Source organism: Primulina eburnea, chromosome 13 (genome assembly GCF_022965805.1).
Source record: "Primulina eburnea isolate SZY01 chromosome 13, ASM2296580v1, whole genome shotgun sequence".
Classification (NCBI taxonomy): Eukaryota; Viridiplantae; Streptophyta; class Magnoliopsida; order Lamiales; family Gesneriaceae; genus Primulina; species Primulina eburnea.
The window spans coordinates 27,028,584-27,047,788 of record NC_133113.1 but is presented as its reverse complement, the minus strand read 5'-3'; the positions used below and the strand labels follow the sequence as shown (position 1 = coordinate 27,047,788).

At 39.7% G+C, this 19,205-nt stretch overlaps 2 protein-coding genes across 2 annotated transcripts in view; one reads left to right on the top strand and one right to left on the bottom strand.

The window, feature by feature from the left end:
* The window catches only part of LOC140810716 (protein CHROMATIN REMODELING 5-like), a 45,523-nt gene that overhangs the window by 11,922 nt on the left and 14,396 nt on the right, over positions 1 to 19,205 (bottom strand).
* On the top strand, positions 8,589 to 18,813 carry LOC140810718 (uncharacterized). Its single transcript, XM_073168596.1, has 5 exons — positions 8,589 to 8,975; positions 9,825 to 10,803; positions 10,890 to 11,699; positions 11,794 to 11,912; positions 12,025 to 18,813. The coding sequence occupies exons 2-5, from the start codon at positions 10,080 to 10,082 to the stop codon at positions 12,493 to 12,495; spliced, it is 2,124 nt and encodes a 707-aa protein (XP_073024697.1). The 5' UTR covers positions 8,589 to 8,975; positions 9,825 to 10,079; the 3' UTR covers positions 12,496 to 18,813.

Here is a 19,205-nt window from a genome sequence, read left to right as displayed (position 1 = left end):
CTTTCTCCCTTAAAGTTTGTAGGGTGAGGCGGAGATGCTCTTCGTGATCTTCTTTGCTAGGAGAGTAGACAAGGATGTCGTCGATGAATACCACTATGAACCGGTCTAGGAACGGCTTGAATACTCTGTTCATTAGGTCCATAAAGGCTGCTGGTGCGTTCGTCAGACCAAAAGGCATCACTGTGAATTCGTAGTGTCCATACCTTGTCCGAAAGGCCGTCTTTGGGATGTCTTCAGCTCTGACCTTCAATTGGTGGTAGCCCGTTCTCAAATCCAATTTGGAAAACACTGTGGCTCCCTTAAGCTGATCAAACAGGTCATCTATCCTTGGAAGAGGGTACTTGTTCTTGATAGTGATCTTATTCAATTCCCTATAGTCAATGCACAGTCTCATGCTCCCATCTTTCTTCTTGACAAAAAGTACTGGAGCTCCCCATGGAGACGCACTTGGTCGAATCTGCTTTTTGTCTAGCAATTCTTGAAGTTGCTCTTTTAGCTCCTTAAGTTCAGCTGGTGCCATTCGGTATGGTGCCTTGGAGATGGGTGCTGCTTCGGGCACTAAGTTGATTTCAAACTCAATTTCACGATCCGGGATTGTCCCTGGTAGTTCTTCCGGAAAGACGTCTGGGAATTCTCGTACGATAGGGATATCCACTGGTTTAAGTTCAATCTCTTCCTCCACTACGTTAATCATTGCTAGATAGATCTCTGCTCCGGATTTCACGGCTTTCCATGCTTGGGATGCGGAAAGGAGTGACTTCCGTTCCTTGGATTTGCCATGATACACGACCTCTCTTTGGTCCGGGGTTCGGAGTCTGACACTCTTTCCCTTGCAATCGACCATCGCGTTATTTCTTGCTAACCAATCCATTCCTAAGATGACGTCAAACTCCACCATGTTTAGTTGTATCAATTCTGCCTGGAATAGTTGCTCATTGATACAAATTTTACACTTTCGGTGCACTCTATGTGTTTCGACTGTCTTACTAGTAGGAGTCGCTACTCTAAATGGTTCAACTAGTAATTCAGGTGTAAGCCCTAGTTTCTTAGTGAATCTTTTAGATATGAATGAATGAGTAGCACCACTGTCAAACAACACATAAGCTGGCATTTCATTGACAAAAATAGTACCTGCCACGACATCATTTGCATCATCTGCTTCTTCTTGGGTTATTGCAAACACACGAGCGTTGGGCTTATTTTCCCTTGGCTTGTTGGGGTTAGCGTCAGCATTAGGCTTGGTGCCTCTCTTCAATGGCTCGGGACAATTAGCGATTCGATGCCCTAATTTCCCACAATTGAAACATGCTCCTGTCTGTCTATGGCATTCTCCAGAATGACGGTTATTACATTTGGGACACATCTTTGGTTCTTGGTAAGTTGAGTGGGACGAGGTACCCTTGAATGACCCGTTGGACTGATTTGGTCTCTTGCATGGTGGCTTCCCTTGAGATGGCTGTCCAGTAAGAGGCCGTTTATTCCTGTTCTCGTCCTCACGACGCTTGATGTCTGTCTCAGCTCTTATTGCTGCTCCCATTAAATCAGCAAAGCTTGTAGTTTGATAAACTGCTAAGGATGACTGAATACGGCTGCTCAATCCCTTTCTGTATCTGTGCATTTTCAGAACTCCATCTGCCATGATTGTCGGGGCATAAGTTCCAAGGTCATTGAATCGGGAGGTGTAATCTACCACTGACATGTCTGGAGTTTGCGAGAAGTTCTCAAACTCGCTCAATTTCTGTAGTCTGACTTCTGTTGGGAAATACTGTTTGAGAAAGACATCTCTGAATTGTTGCCAAGTGATTGCTCCGGCGGCTGTCAGGGTAGGTGAGACTGTTTCCCACCACTTGCTCGCCTTATCTTCCAGGAATGGTGTTATTACATCTACTTTGAGTGCCTCGGGTATCTCTAATAATCGCCGCTGGGTTTCCACACTTTTCAACCAGTTCTGGCTACTTTCAGGGTCGGCGTCTCCCTTGAACACTGGGCAACGGTTCTTACGAAGGGACTCGTAATGGTACTTGATTCCATTCTGTGCCGGTGGTGGTTGAGGCTGCTGATTACCGTTACCATTGGGGTTTCCCAAGCCCTGGATAGTTGTTGCCACTATGGTGGCTATAGCCATCAAATCTGCTTGGCTCAGGCCCATTCTGGGAGGTGGTGGCGGTGGATTTCCGTCAGGATTCGGATTCTCATTATTGTCATTGTGGTTGTTGGCGTACCGTGGGTTGCGATTGGCTCGTGGAGGTCTTCCGGCCATTTCCTACAAGTGTACAAGTTTCTAAGATATTCGTTGCACAAATTTGATAGAATGCATTGAATAATTTGTGCGAAAATAAATTGATGCCAACAAGTAATCGAAATAACAACTTTTATTGATTTCTCAAATAAACATAAACAACTGAATGAGAATTTATTGGAATGGAAAATGGCGACAACGGAAATAAACTAAAGATGGTTCACTAAAATATTCTAATCTGATATCTCTCCATTCCCCACAGCTACGTCAGGTGGGGCTTCTTCCTCCTCAGAATCCTCCTCCGGCATCTCCGGGTCTAAAAACTCTGCCAGCTGCATCTGTAGACTTTGATTCTCCGATTCTAATTCAGCAATCTGTTCCTTATGAGTCAGAATCTTCCCTATTGCGTTGTCCAACTCATTCTTTGCACGCGCGCAGTTGGCTTGATCCTTCTGGATGAGTGCCTTCTCCCTTGCCTTCCTTTCGTCTATCTCCCTTGATAGCCTTTGGTTATTTTCTGACAATTGCATGACCACCTTCCACGACTCTTCCATTCTCTCCTTATCTCTTACCCGTGCGTGACGAGCTTCAGCCAATTCTACGGTACGTCGGTCCAATTCATCCATAGCTCGTTTGGTTTGGCCCCTCGTCAGTTGTAAGGACTCTCGCAGTTCGCCGTTATCTTCATTAACGAGTTGGAACATCTCATATACCTGATCGATCCTCTTTTCTGCTGCCAATAGCTTGGCAGTCAGATCCTCCACTTGCTTCCTCCTCTGCAGATTGCTAGCTCTCAGCCTCCTAACCGTCCTATCGTGGAGTGCTGGAGCCAACTCATCTAAACGTAGAAGGGACTGGGCGCGCGGGCGAGGTCGGGGACTGTCTAGTTGGAACGTCTCTCTATGGGTAATCGAAGCTACACTCTTACGGGCAGTCAAACGTGTGCGAGCCATTTCCTGGAAAAAGAAGAGAAATGCTCAGAATATCAAAAATAGGCCAGAATAAAAATGTCAGAGTCGTATAGAGTCAAGTAACGGAAAATAAAGAAAACTTTTCGAAAATTTCCAAAAATGGAAAGTTTCGAGATAGACATATGGGTTCGAAGCATATGTCGAGAGGATTCCAGAACAGTTGACGGAATCAAATTCGGAGTTTCCTACGAAAAGTTATAGGAGTTACGAAACTTTCCTAAAACGGCAAAATCGAGGTTTCGGAGGCCTAAACGAAGGAATTTCGCGATTTTTCACTGGGGCTCCCGATAGGGTGGGGAGTCTTGATCGTTGGGCCGTTTCGGAGGGGATAGCATTGGCCGATTTATAAAATTCCACCGAAAATTTTTTTGAACATTTTCTTTCCCCAACCGGATTATGAACCTGGCTGCTCTGATACCACTTAAATGTCACGCCCCGAGACCGGGGTTAGTCGACACCGGCGTTATCTCGCAATCACATAATTGCAAAACAACAAGCCTCGTAGTAGATCAAAATAACCAGTCTTTTTCATAGCCAATGATCGTCTTTACAATGCGATAGAAATAAAATGCGGAAGCGTAAATACATAATACTGAAATCGTAAATACATAATACTGAAATCATAAGACTGAATAATCAATCGATCACGAAATAGACTCCTCTTCACCATCCCCAAAAGTATTCTTGCTCCTCATCCTCAATTTGCTTCTCATTCTTATCTGGGAGGGGAGGTAAGGGGTGAGTATGTTGGGAGGAAATACTCAGTAAATGGGGGCCAATCGTGCACGAAAATATCGAGGTTATACATATAAACGAATTATCACAATGTCAATATTTAGTATGTCGAAATAAAAGAAAACGGGTACAGCACTGAAATCATCTCATTTTCGATGGTTTTTAACTGATCAGTCCCCTATATGTTACTCCTCTAAGGGGTGAGGCCAAAGGAACGGTTATTATAACCCACCGCATCAGGGCCTAAACAAAGATTTCAAAGTTCGGAATTTCCTTTACCATTTCTAAGTCGAATCATTACAGTGCTTTACAAATACTCAACATACTTTCAATGAACGAAATTTCCAAGAAAGGTTACATACGACGTAGAACGAATATATCATGCCGATATAATTATCAAAGTCATAGCTATTTCGAAAATAGTAGTCAAGAACCCACTTATTTCGAATAATATATTTCGAAAATATTATGCCAATTGAAATAGTAGCAAAAACCACTTACTGTATTTCGATTGCTCAAAGAAACGTAAACACGAACGGCGAGATTGCGGCAGAGCTTCTAGAGGGCGAAGAGCTTCGAGACTACAGCGTTGCTAGAGAGGATTTCGAGAGTGGATGCCAGTTCGAATGAGGAGCCCTCCTTTATATAGGCACAAGAAAACCTTCTACAAGGTAGGCTCCAGTCGCTCCCTGAATGACGCCGCGTTGATGGCTCCCTGAATGACGCCGCGTTGATGGCTCCATGAATGACGCCGCGTTGATTTCGGCTGGAGTGATTTCGGCTGGTGCATGGAGTGATTTCGGCTGGTGCATGGTCTTCACATCTTGAATTTCAGTGAAATATCGGGTTAAAGATTTCGACCCTTGCTTCATTTCTTTGAGTTTGGACCGAATTTCAAATATTTGAAACGCATTTCAGAGATCCTGAGTACATGCGATGGGCTTCATCCAAACATATTTTGTTGTCTGGAACCATATATAATGACGGCTTATTTGTGGCTCCATGGAGTTGATCAGCCACGCTAGAACAATAGAATTTTCAGCCATCCACATTTTATACGATGGGTCAGATTGCTTGGGAGAAGGAAGGTCTCCGGTGACGTAACCCAATTTTCCACGTCCACAGAAAACAATCTGTAAGATTGTTCCCGTTGTAAGTAGTTTTTCCTGTCGAGCTTGTTTGCCGTAGTATGAAGAGATGAAAGATCGCTCCCGGATAGAGGTGTGATCGGAGCTGGAGTGTTATTGCTGACAGGCGCTTTTGAGGAATCATAGGAATCGGACTTTGTTGAATCCGTCGACATGGTTGTACCAGAAGTGAAAAAATTGACATGAAAAAGCCTTAGGCTCTAATACCATAAAAACGCTGAGGAAGAAAATGAATTCTACATATTATTAATGAATACGACGCGACATCATTTATATATTACATTAGAATGCAATCCCATAAATTTAAGGAAACAAAAAAATATTATTGTATCATTCTAAAAGTATAAAATATCATATCAAATCTTCTAATTCTAACTTAATCGATATTTACAAAAATATACACTTGAAATCTTTTCTATAAACACTTCATCTTTTCTACACAATGTATCAAAACATTTCATGCTCGTAGTTATGTATATGTTATTCATCTTTTCACTTTGTGATCAAACAACATTGAAGTTTCCTCCCAAACACCATTTCTCACCATAAATTACTCGCAGCCATGCCATTCATCCCAAAATGGTTCGTCTATCTCTAGGATTACATGGTCCATAAATTGTTGAAAACCACCATTGAGTATCACCGCCCTTTTCAATTTCCATGGAAACCGAGAACTCCCCAATCATATTATCCTTACCAAAAACCAATCTCGGGTCCCACATCACCAAGATGCCTCCTGATCTACCTATAGCTGATAATAATAACCATTCAACAAACCTCGTCTTCCACAAGCTAGTAACAAAACTCCTATCCACCGACTCCCTTTTAATTTCTTATAAAATGACTACGTCCAGCCTTTCCTATCGCATAACTGCTAAAATCAATCCCCTTCGCCTACCCGACCCACCTCCCCTAATATTCCAAGAACAAATCTTCATTTAACCAATGTGAAGTCCCTACGAGTCGATCCTTCATCATAATTTATCCCGACGTTCAGATTTTTTATTTCTCTGTAGTTGTTATTTCTCGACATTTTCCCCTCTTTTGTTCACTAAAAACACCTTCTCAACCCCCATCTTCAAAAGACACTCAACATGGCCAACCAAGCCTGCCGCTTGCACTGTCAAATCCTGCATTTCCCCTTGAAATATTCTCCCATGCTCACCCACACTAAAACTATCCACCAATTTACCCGGCTTTACAACCATAAGTGGCTGATCCCCCTCACCTAGTACACCTTTAGACAACCCCAAAAGGAAATAGAAAATTAAGATGGAAGGATTTTTCAAACGTGACGACAGAGAAAAAGAAAGAGCCTCTCACACTTTAGTTTTCTAATACTCCTCGTGACTCAGCTTGCGCATTTGCATAGAATCCGGAGAAGATGCAAATAGACCCTTAATATCCTCCATGCCCACCTCATCTGGTACTGAAATATCTGACCTAAATGATATAGGACTATCGGACACGAAAGACTCAAAGCATTCTTAAGAACTACCTCCATTCGAGTCATTAAGTATTTTGTCTACCAACTCCCCCAGACCTTCACCACCCAACGATCGATCCCCCTGCCTCATGGGACCTCCCCTTGAGAAATCACCATCAAAGAATGTGGCATTGTCAACTTTTGTATGATATTTCCTTATATAGCAAATAGTGTTCTAAATTGCGGCCTAGGCAGCCGGCGACCTACCGCACCGATAAGATGCTAGGCGACCAGCCTAGGCGCCTAGGCGCTCCTGGGCTGGCCTAGGCGGGGCCTAGATACCCTTACATAGGCCTGATTTTTTTTAAAAAAAATTGTTTGAGGTTTTAGTATCTTAAAGCCCAATTAAAAAATTAAAGGTTGAAAAGAGGCTGCCCTAAATCTAACGCAGCACCAAAGAAATCGAGAAGACCTGATGGGAAATATTTACATCTCCCGTTTTGTTGAATCCCCACTTCTACTACAAAGATAGTTTTATTGCTCTTTATGGAGAGGTCGCAACAAGGATTTTTGAATGCATGAAAGTTTTGCTCTTTATGGAAGTTTCGCATGCCGATGAGTTTGAACTAGTATTTGTCCAATTTAATGCTAGATTGTTTAACAAGCCAAGAAGAGAGAGAAAAAAATGTCGACGTCCTTATTGAAAAAGATGCTTCAAATGCACAAGATTTTTTTTTGATAGAAAACATAAATTTATTCAATTGTAATTATAAAGGTCCATTACAAAGGACGCGGAAGAGTTTTCCGCTAAGTAAAAGTGAGTATGACATAAAAATCAAAGCGTTGCAAAACTCCAATCCCTAACCACATCTGAAATAGCTAGATGACCTAATTCTTTGATATTCCTTGTTGACTGTGCGACCCTTAATTTCAGCATTTCCCAAACTTTGTCCTCCGAGGTAGACGAATTACTTAAAATTCTGTTGTTTCTCTCTAGCCATATTGTCCAGAATGTGTAATGAACGACCGTATACCAGAAAGTATTCACGGTAGCCCCCTTTCAAAATCCCGGATCTATGATAAACATATCTTTGGCCCTCCTCGGAAAAATCCAAAAAAATTTCGACTCTCGCATCACCTTAATCCAAATGTTTCTTGAGAAAGAACAATGCACCAATAAATGATCCTGATCCTCTTCGTTGTTTTGACATAAGCAGCACCACTGTGGCCGTAAAGCACACGATGGCCATCTTCTTTGTACTGAATCAGAGGTCTGTAACTTGCCCAAAGCGACAGTCCACGAGAAAATTTGAATCTTTTGCGGGATAGGAACTTTTCAAATATGAATATATGGGCGGAAAACAGGAAAGTTATGGAAAGGAAAGAATGACTCGTAAAAAGAACGAACTGAGAACAGACCCAAAGAATCTCCCAACCACACCCTTATATCCTCCGAACCCAACTCGATAGTAACCGAATGAATGACACCCAATAAATTACCAAACTCCCCCAACTCTCTGTCATTAAGATGTCTCCTAAAACGCACATCCCAACGAAAATGACGACTGTTTCCTAACTCAAAACCTCAATAAAATGACGAATAGGTTTATTGACGACGGTACAAATCGAAAACAAAGAAGGAAATCGAACTTTGAAACAAGGACCCCCTCCCCCCCAAACATCCTCCCAAAACCTAATGGAATTACCTTCTCTCAAAACCCACCCACTCAACAGTTGAATTGTCGGGAAAGAACGAGAAATAAATTTTCAAAGGCTTCTAGAAGTCGAGTTTCTGGCCAAACCCAAATCCCATCCATTAACTTGAAGACCATAAATGCTCTTAATTACGTTCATCCACAACTGCTCCTTTCCCTCCATACCTCGCCACCACCATTTCCCTAGCAACGCTTTGTTTCTCAAACCAATGTTCCCCAAACCTAGCCCACCCCTATCCTTCGGTCTGCATACCTTCAAATGCACAAGATTGGATTGTGGATGGGTGGGAAGAAAATGAAGTTGAACCAGGTTCAGGGCTCACATGGCAAATAGTTGATGAAACAACTGGGGAAGATCATAGTTGTCAAAGGCGAGCGCCTCTCGCCTTGAGGCGAGAGGCGCCACCAGGCGCGGGTGTTGCGCCTGGGACAATCCCAGGCGCAACGATTTACAAAGGCGAGCCCAGGCGCGCGCCTGGGCTCGCCTTGGAAGGGCTCTCGGGCGCGCCTTAGGCGCGCCTGAGATTGTTTTTTTTTTTAAATTCTGTTCTGTTTTTTTTTTAATATAAACTTAAAGGTAAAAAGCCCAGCCCAATCCCAAACCCTAGCAGCCTATGTAAGAAATTATATAAGCGACAAAGCTGTGAAGACTACCACACAATACAGCCAAAAACGTGACGAGTGACGGCAGCGTGAATAAGACAAGAGAAAGGTCAAGAACCAGTTATTGAAGAAGCTCAGGTATCGGTTCTTGATATTGTCGATATCTTATTTCTATTTTTACTTTTTAAAAGCAGAAGTGCCGGTACCTCTTTTAGAATTCATATTAAAGAATGTAGCACATGTGCAAAGAAAGATAGAGAACTGGGAGAAAGGCATGCAGAAATCAAAGCATATTTGATTGGACCGCTTTATTAAATTAAAATGAAATTTAAAACTACACATGTCTTGAATCCATGCAACCGGAACACGTAATCAATAATATCAATTGGACTGCCTTTAATATCTTTTAATATTTTTTAATATTTAGACAAACCAGGGATCCCACTACCTTTAAGAGTTTAATATATTTTTTATGGCATGATAAATCCAATAACTATGTGTATGTTCGAGAGTATCATAGCTCATCTTTAGAAAATAATTGGCAATGATGTTATTTTACAAATTGTCTCTCGAATTTTCCACTTTTTTATTTTTTTTAAAAAATATATTGCTACATGCAGCGCGGTGGTGGCTGCCAACCGCATCCCACCATGCTCCATGTTAGCTTTTTTCAAAAATAAATTTTTACCTTAAATAAAAAAGTAAATAAATATTAATTAATTGATCGTGAAACCTTAAATATTTTGATCACGAGACTCGAAAATATTTAATTGTGAAATATTTGATTGTAAGATCTGATATTTGAGAAGATGAATATTAGAACTTTGATGTGGATGAATGACCTACGAATAATTGAGAAATATCTTTTAACTACTTTGATTGCCATAAACTGAGATTGTGGTCATGTCTACCTCGGGTTTTTTTTATAAATTATGTTATTGTATATATACCGAATTATTAATTAATATGTTGCAATATTTTCTCCAGGATAATGTCTGCCTCTGAAAATTTGGAGAATCGTAAAGATCCTGGCTGGAATTATGGGAAATTAATCAATCCAAAAGACACTAATTCCGTGCAATGTGTTTTTTGTGACAAAAATCTCAAGGGAGGAATTTTTCGTCTCAAGCAACATCTTGCTGGAGGCCATCGAAATGCCAAAGCATGTCAAAAATGCCCTGAGCATGTTAGAACTGAAATTCAAGTTTACATCTCCAAAAAAAAAAAAAAATCAAGCAGGAAATGGACATGAATCCTAGTTTTGATGATTTTGATGAGCAATTGGAAATTTTGGAAGATGATGTGGTTCCAATCCCTCGAAAAGGGAAACAATCAATATTTAGTTCAACAGCGAGTTCTGCCGCCATCCCCCCTGTTTTCTCAAGTCAAAAGACAAAGACGGTTGGTCCTCTTGATTACTTTTTTGTCAACAATATGGATCAGGTTGTTAGTCAAGGAAAGCAGAAAGGAGCAAAAGATTCAAAGAAATATGATGAGAGTCAGAAAAAAGTGAGAGACTCTGTGGTACAGTATTTTGTCAAATGGATGTACGATGCAGGTATTCCGTTCAATGCTGTAAAGTATGATAGTTTTAAGGAATTTTGTAGAGCTTCATCTTATTGTACTCATGATTGGAAGCCCCCAAGTTACCATGAAGTTAGGGTAACTTATTTAAATAAAGAAATACAAAGTACGAAAATCCTTTTGAAAGAGTACGAGGCAGACTATAAAAAATATGGATGTTCATTAATGGCTGACGGATGGACTGATGGAAAAAATAGAACTTTAATTAATTTTTTGGTGAACGGTCCAAGAGGGACAATATTTTTGGAATCTGTGGATGCATCCGGCTTTTCTCATACCGGTCTCAAGTTGTTTGACTTACTTGAAAAGTATGTGGAGAAAATTGGTCCAAAGAATGTTGTTCAACTGGTTACAGATAATGCCTCTGCAAATATTTCAGCAGGTATGAAATGTGAATTCAAGATATTACTTTGTAATAAGTATTAAATTTTTTATTTATAAGCAATAACATTAATCTTTAATATGCAGGGAAGTATTTGACGATAAGATTTCCACACATATTCTGGACTCCATGTGCTGCCCATTGTTTGGATTTAATGCTTGAAGATTTGTTCAAAATTCCTGTAATGAAGAAGGTTTATGAAAGGGGGATGATGGTGAATGGCTATATATATAATAGGCCACAAGTCTTGAACATGATGAGAGAATTCACAGGTCAAAGAGAAATGGTTAGGGCTGGGAAAACTCGTTTTGCCACTGCTTTTTTGACTTTAAAAAGGTTTCAAAAACAGAAGGTGAATTTAAGAAAGATGTTCACTTCAGAAAAGTGGAACACGAGTCGATTTGCGAAGGAGGTAGAAGGTAAACGTGCAACAGAGATTATATTGATGCCTTCGTTTTGGAATCATGTTGTTTATGCCATTAAAGTTGGTGGCCCAATTATTAAAGTGCTTCGATTAGTTGATGGTGAAAAAAAACCTGCCATGGGGTATATATACGAGGCTATGGATCGAGCTAAGGAGGCTATTGCTTTGGCTTTCAACAACAATGAAGAGAAGTACCAGAAGATTTTTGAAATCATTGATAAAAGGTGGACGGATCAGCTTCATAAGCCTTTGCATGCAGCTGGTTACTTTTTGAACCCGGAATTCTTTTATACGAATCCAGAGATAGAAAAAGATGCTGAAGTTATGAAGGGGTTGTACGAGTGTGTTGAAAAGATGTGTGAAGATGTTGACGTTCAAGATAAAATCACATATCAACTCTCAAAATATAAAAATGCTGATGGGCTTTTTGGCGGTTCTATGGCTATTAGACATAGAAATAAATTATCACCAGGTAATTAATTCTTGTTTTTTATTTCAAGATCATAACATATTGTTGAAAACTTTAAGAATTTTAACTTCGAAATTTTGTTTATCTCATTTGACAGCTGAATGGTGGTTGGCTTATGGTTCTACGACCCCACAATTGCAAGATTTTGCTGTTAGAATTCTCAGTCTTACGTGCAGTGCTTCTGGTTGTGAGCGGAACTGGAGTATGTTTCAGCATGTAAGTATTTAAATTTTAACATTAAATAGATACTCTTGAGTCTTGACATATTAATTGTAGTTATTATTTCGAACAATTCATGAAGGATGAATGTATTTTAAAATTTTTGCAGCTTCATTCGAAAAGAAGAAACAGGTTGGCGCAGAAGCGTTTGAATGATCTAGTCTTCATTAAATATAACAGGGCATTGAAACGTCGATATGATTTGCGGGACAAAATTGATCCTATTTCATTGGATGATATCGATGATAGCAATGAATGGTTGATGGGGGGATTGGACAATGAAGAAAATAATCTAGTCTTTGGGGATGATGATTTGACATGGGGTGATGTAGGCCGAGCGGCTGGGGTTGGGGAACCGATTTATGGTTTTAGATCTCGTGCTTCATCTTCTTCAAACGAGGTAAGGGCATCTACATCCAAAACAACCAGAAAAAGGCCAATTTCACATCTTTTGGATGAAGAGGAAGAAGAAATTGATGTTGATCAAGAAAGTGGTGAAGATCAAGAAGAATACAAGTCCGAATGTTCTAGGGACTCTGATGATTCGATGGAAGAAGATGAACTTGATTTAGATGATTGAAGAATTTTAATCTTGTTACTTATTATTATGAGCTTATTAATTATTTATTGTTTTGTGTGACATTGTGACTTAATTATTTCATATTTTAATATATTATTCTAAGATAAATATATTTTTTTAAATAATTAAAAACGTGCGCCTTGCTTCGGTAAGGCGCGCGCCTCGCCTTGCGCCTTGCGCCTCAGGCTCCAGAGCCCTTGTGCGCCTTGGTGCGCCTTGCGCCCTTGACAACTATGGGGAAGATGAAAATTTACAACCCCGAAGAAGCTCTAGAGTTAGATAACTTAGCGAGGATAATTTTGAATGCGGAGAAGAAGAAGAGGATCAAAAGGATGATATTGAGTTTGCGTCCGATGAACAAGTCATTGAAAATTTCGGAGAAGAAGTGGAGTAAATTTGTGATGTTCAATTAGCAGTGTAATCATTAAATTAAGGCTTCCTACATTTAAATGTGAAGTGTGGAAGAAATCTGAATTTTTTCTTATTTATTGAGATGATACAATAGATTATGTAGGGAATATTTTGAACGCGTTTTAAATTTGATATTATTGTGTTGAAGTTCTAGTATGTGATTTATTATGTTGATACGATAGAATCCAATTAGAGGCGCCCGGTCCCCGCCTAGGCGATGGTCTGGTGCCCAACTAGCACCTAACGAATTTTAGAACATTGACAGTAAACATTACACAAAGTATGCATCGACCCCCTATTCCCCTCCCCTAAGCTAGTCCCGTCTTCGATCCCAATGTCTGGCTTGTTCATAATCTGAATAGAACCTCTTCAAAAGTCACCAATTTAAAGTCACCAATCCATACAGGGATAATCCTCTTTAGAACCTTATTATGTCTGCCTCCTAATAATGGTGCCGACCCGAAGAAATTACTTGTTGGACATGCCTCATTTTCTTTATAGCTCTTTATAGCATTCTTGAAGTTGTTTATCATTCACTAACACATCCGTATCGTCAATATTACGAATATGGCCAAAACCTCTGTCTCCGTACGATATGTTGAAGAAGACTTACCATCCATTTCAAGGACCCCACACACTTGCTGTCTTGGTAACTATTTCCTCTATTCTCGGCTCATGTTCAGTTACAACAGTTTACCCCATCATTATCTTTACGAAAATCGATCAAATTCCCCCACACAACCATCACTCTCGCACCATTAACCACCACCTAGGTAAAAGATTGGCGTTCATAGATCTCATAAGCTGCAATATCAACCGAGTCCACCACTAACCGGATATCTAAAAGACAAACCTATGATGAGACTTGCATCACATTATTAATGAAACCACCTTCAGGCCATGTCACTCTGATCTAAGCTGCTGATTGATCCTTAAGCAAGGCAGTGTCATTGCTAATTTCCAACAAACCTCCACATTGATCCCCGATACTTGTAAACATATCTGTCGACCACAAGTTCCAACGGAGAAAAAAATCCTGACCCAACTATTACAACATTTACACACTAACTCTATCCTGTTAATCTCTTGATTCCATCTTTCAAAAGACAAAGTAACTCTCCTTTCAAGGAAACATCTCCTCAACTTCAAATAAAAATAGAATCTTCTTCATTGTTAAGCCACCACACAACCTTGTTAGCTAGGAGTGGAAAATTTTCAATCCACCGATCACTGTCTTGCCAAAAACAACCAGAACAAACTCCACGTAATATTCACCTACTATTTGGTAATAGTTAGTGATTCACTCCAGTTCATGCCCTTGCAATTACTAGTGTTTGACATTAGCATAGTTGTCAAGGGCGCAAGGCGCACAAGCGTCATGGAGCCTAAGGCGCAAGGCGAGGCTCGTGCCTCACCGAAGCAAGGCGCAAATTTTTTATTTTTTTAAAAAATATATTAAAATATGAAATAATTAAGTCACAATGTCACTCAAAACAAAAAATAATTAATAAGTTCATAGTAATCAGTGACGTCATTAAAATTCTTCAATTATTCAAATCAAATTCATATTCTACCATCGAATCATCTGTCCCTACTACTTACGGACTTGTATTCTTCTTGGTCCTCATAATTTTCTTGATCAACATCAATTTCTTCTTCCTCTACATCCAAAAGATGTTAAATCGGTCTTTTTCTGATTGTTTTAGATGTAGATGCCCTCACCTCGTTCTTCTGTTCAGCGCTCTCTTCTTCTGATTCCAGCGTTGGGTTGCTAATGTTCGTGTTTGGGTTTGGGTTTTTTGTTTTAAACAAGTGATTAAAAAAATCAATAAAGCGCGCCTGAGTGAACTTCCAAGGCTCGCCTTTGTGAATCACTACGCCTGAGATGACCCTAGGTGTAGGGTCCTCGCCTATGACAACTATGAACCTTAGCTTCACTATTCCTGAACATCGGCTTCCTTGGTGCTTGATTAGCTTTCTGAAATGCATGAGTAACTCGCCCTCGATCTATATGGTGATGTACTGACATTTCTTTGTAATAAATTGGATATATGATTTTCCAAACACTTCCACCCCCACAAATCATATCCACTAGGCAATATGATGTGTTGTCGGCTTCCTCGGTGCTTGATTAGCTTTCTGAAATGCATGAGTAGCTTGCCCTCGATCTATACGATTATGTACCGACATTTCTTTCTTCCCTAACAATAAAATGGATATATGATTTGCCAACACCCACACGTTCAATTTGTGTATGATACGTTGTTTTTTGTTCAGAATGATAGTCATCTACGTTTTTGGTGGAGATACTAAATTCATTTCGATGAATGTCAGGATTAAAGATCAATATGGCATCAGTTGTGAAGAAGTAGAAGTGGAAGGATTAGCTAGAGAGATAGGATGTGGGAGGGAGATTTGGCCTATAGATATTTAGGGGTTCCACTAAGTGGAAATTCTTTGAAAACTTCATTCTAGGAACCTTTCTTGTCTAAGAAGCCAAAAAAATTATCGAGTTGGAAGAAAACTTTTTGTCTAGAGGGTAGATTAACTCTGATTTCAGCAGTGATGAATACTCTTCCAATGTACTTCATTTCTATTTTTAGGGTACCAAGAGGTGTAACGGAGGCTATGGAAAAGATTATGAGGGATTTTTTATGGGACAGAGCTTATGGAGATTTGCATGTTCATTTGGTTGCGTGAGAGCATGTCTGTAAACAGAAAAAAAAAAGGGTTTGGGTATTGGGAATATTTTTTTGAGCAATAAGGCCCTCTTGGGGAATTGGTGGTGGAGATGTTCTGTCGAGGTGCAGTTATGGAATAAGATTATTGTGAGAAAATATGGTATTGATGGAATGCGGATTTAGCAAGGAATGTACGTTTAGAATCCCGTGAAAGTTTGTTTCTATGACTTGTCATGTTTCTCACCCGATGGTGGGGGCAGTGGCTATAAATGGTAATAAAATCAGATTTTGGGATGATAGATGGCAGGGAGATTTGTCTTTTCAAGATCTTTATCCTTCTTTATTTCAAACTTCTTCTATTCACAACAAGCTTATATCCCACTTTATTCAGTTGGAGGAATCTTCTATTTCTTTTTCTTGGGTTTTGCACTTACGGAAGGACCTCGGGGATGATGAAGTGAATGATATTCAGTTGGAGGAATCTTCTATTTCTTTTTCTTGGGTTTTGCACTTTCGGAAGGACCTCGGGGATGATGAAGTGAATGAGTTGAGTTCTTTGCTAGGGCTTTAGAGAAGGTCGGATTGGATGAAAAGGGCGTAAACTTTAGAGTTTAGGAAGGGTATTCTTCAAGGATTTTTATGTTAAATCTTTCTATGTCATTCTTTCCGATCAATGATTTTCCTCTTTTTCATGTTATTTGGAAAGTACTGATCCCACCAAAGATACAAGTATTCTTGTGGACAACAGTTCTGGGTAAGTAGCCAACTTGTGATCCGTTGCAAAAAAGATGGTCTACATGTGCTTTTTATCTGAACTGGTGTGTGCTTTGTTGGAAAGAGGTGGAGACTCTGGATCACATACTTATACATTGTCTTTTCACGAGCTGTCTTTGGTAGAGAGCTTTGGAGTTGGGTCTAGTTTGGGTGTATTTTCTAAGATCTTCACACGACTTTTTGCTGCATGTCTTGGACCCAATCTTGGCAGGAGAGTATAATTTTTTGAAAAGTGGCAGTTCATTATATCTGTAGGTCAATCTGGATAGAGCGAAATAAAAGGATTTTTGAAAATATAGAAGAGTTAACTAGAAAGTGTTGGGAAAATATTTAAGTTTATGGCATATGACTGGAGTTATATTTACTGTTGATAGGATTAGTGATTTTACTTTCTTTTTTCCCCTTGCATAACTCTTTTTTTTCCCATAATAAATTATTTTTTATTAAATCTTTAACTTTTAATTATAATAAGTGGACTAGCATCTTCAACGTTGTCAAAAATTCTTCTAGTTCTCTCTATCCACGCAAACGACCATATGCCATGAACCACCACTTTCAAAAAATGTCGCCTCTCTCACCAAGAAACTATCTAATATCTGTATCGAATAATCTTGCGTTGATTTCGGCACCACCCAAACCAATCTCAGTTCTTCTAAAGCTCTCACCCACAACCAACTCGTGAATGTACAATGATCAACATATGATCTTGCGCCTCCATGTCTTTCCGACACAATACACACCAATTTGGACACAGAGCACACATGGACCATCTCTTTTGCATAATCTCCGAGGTCAACTTGCCCAGAACCGTTGTACGTTAGAATACTTGATTTTTTGTTGGAACTAGAGCTTTCCAAATAACATGTAAAATGGAAAAACGGGAAAACTATTGCTCGAAAAAGAAGACACGGAGAAATATTCGATTGAAAAGATACCTAGCGGATGCCACCCCACACTCGGACATCATCTACCCCTTCAATCAACCCGAACCTATTTAAATCTCCTAATAACGCACTTAACTCACACTACTCCCCATCCCTCAAAACCTTCGGAAAATGCAAGTCTCGTGATGGGGAAGAGAACAAATTATCAAATAAAGCAAAATAAGATATAGGCATATCATGAAACGAAAAAAACTGAAATAAAGACAGATAAAGATCCCGAAACGAAAAATCCCACCCACCACCTTTCTCCCAAAACCTGACCTTGGTACCTCCTCTAACCACTGTTCTCACTAATTGATGAAAAGTCGGGTAAGATCTAGAAATAAGCTTCCATGGGCATCTGAACGTAATGTTTCTTGCTAAACCCATGTCTCATCCATTATTTCGTAACTCGTATTTACTCAATATAATCTTATTTCACAACATCTCGTCTTCTGTGTAAAACCTTCACCACCATTTCCTCAACATGGTCCTATTCCTCAAACAAAAATTCTCAATACCCAACCCCCTCTATTTTTGGGTTTCCACCTTCTTTCTTCCACTATTTCATTTGCAATAAGACAACAGTTAAGTATTTGTCTCCCCTCAACGAATGCTTTGTGAGATTCTGATATTGTGTACGACGAAACATTCTTCGTCCTTGCAGATAATACTTTAGTTCTTATCTTATACAGACGAATAGCAAAAATTATAAGTCTTAAGTCTTTAACCTTGATCAAATCTTGTTTCTTTGGGATCAAACAGATGTATGTCTCATTAGCAATATCATTTGTAATACCCCTTCGGAAAACTCACTGAAGACTTTCATTATGTCTCCTTTAACAATATCCCAACAATCCTGAAAAACGCCAAGGTAAATCTATCTGGTCCCGGAGCCTTACAACCATTACACTCAAACACTGTCTTCTTGACCTCATCTTCTGACAAGGGTTCCTCAAGCTCTAAACTTAACTCACTATCAATGGGGCACCACTATACTCCTTGAATACCTCATCCTCTTGTCTCTGTTTTTACTGTACAACTCCTCGAAAAATTTAACTATGATGGATAGTGGATACTATTTGATCCTCATCAACGGTAACCGACCCGTCATCCCTTTTCAATTTATTGATGGTAGCCTTACTCTTCCTTTGATTCAAAACTTTGTATTGTGATCCCCTTCTTTCACCCATTTAACCTTGGCTTTTTGATTGCTCGTCTAATTCCTTCGACACACCATTTCTTCTACCACTCATTTTGCTTTCTTCCTCTCAGTTGTTGTCTTCTCAGATCCCTGCCCCTCACTCTCCAACTCATCCAACCTTCTAATTTTTTAATCTCATTTCAGCCTCTCTCACCTCCACCACCCAGAAAACCTCATCATTCCATCTTCGAAGATCAACATTAAATAGCTTCGAGTTTTCTCATAAACCTGTACCCCTCCCATCCTTGAAATTCTGCATTATTCCACCATGAAAAAATTGATGGTTTGAAACTCTTGTGCTTCAGCCACACATTCTCAAATCAAACTGTCTTTCACTGAAACCACTCTTGGATCCCACATAACCAATATCCCCCCTGACAACCAATTGTCGGTAAGGTAACCCAATCTACAAACCGTGATTTCCATACACTAGTAATAAATCTTTTGTCCACCACCTATCTTCTAATTTCTTAGAGAAACAACTATGTCTGGCTTCTGCTTTTGTAAAACGGCTCAAATGAATCCCCTTCGTGTAGCTGAACCTACGTCCCTGATATTCCAAAAACAAATATTCATCTAATCACTGCACAACCCGTTTAACACAATCATTTCTCAATATTGCTCCCACTTTCCATTTTTTTTAAGACACTTAGCTTCGGTCACACTCATCCTGCATCCTTTTCCATGCATAAACTGGTCAGACACAATTGAAAACCC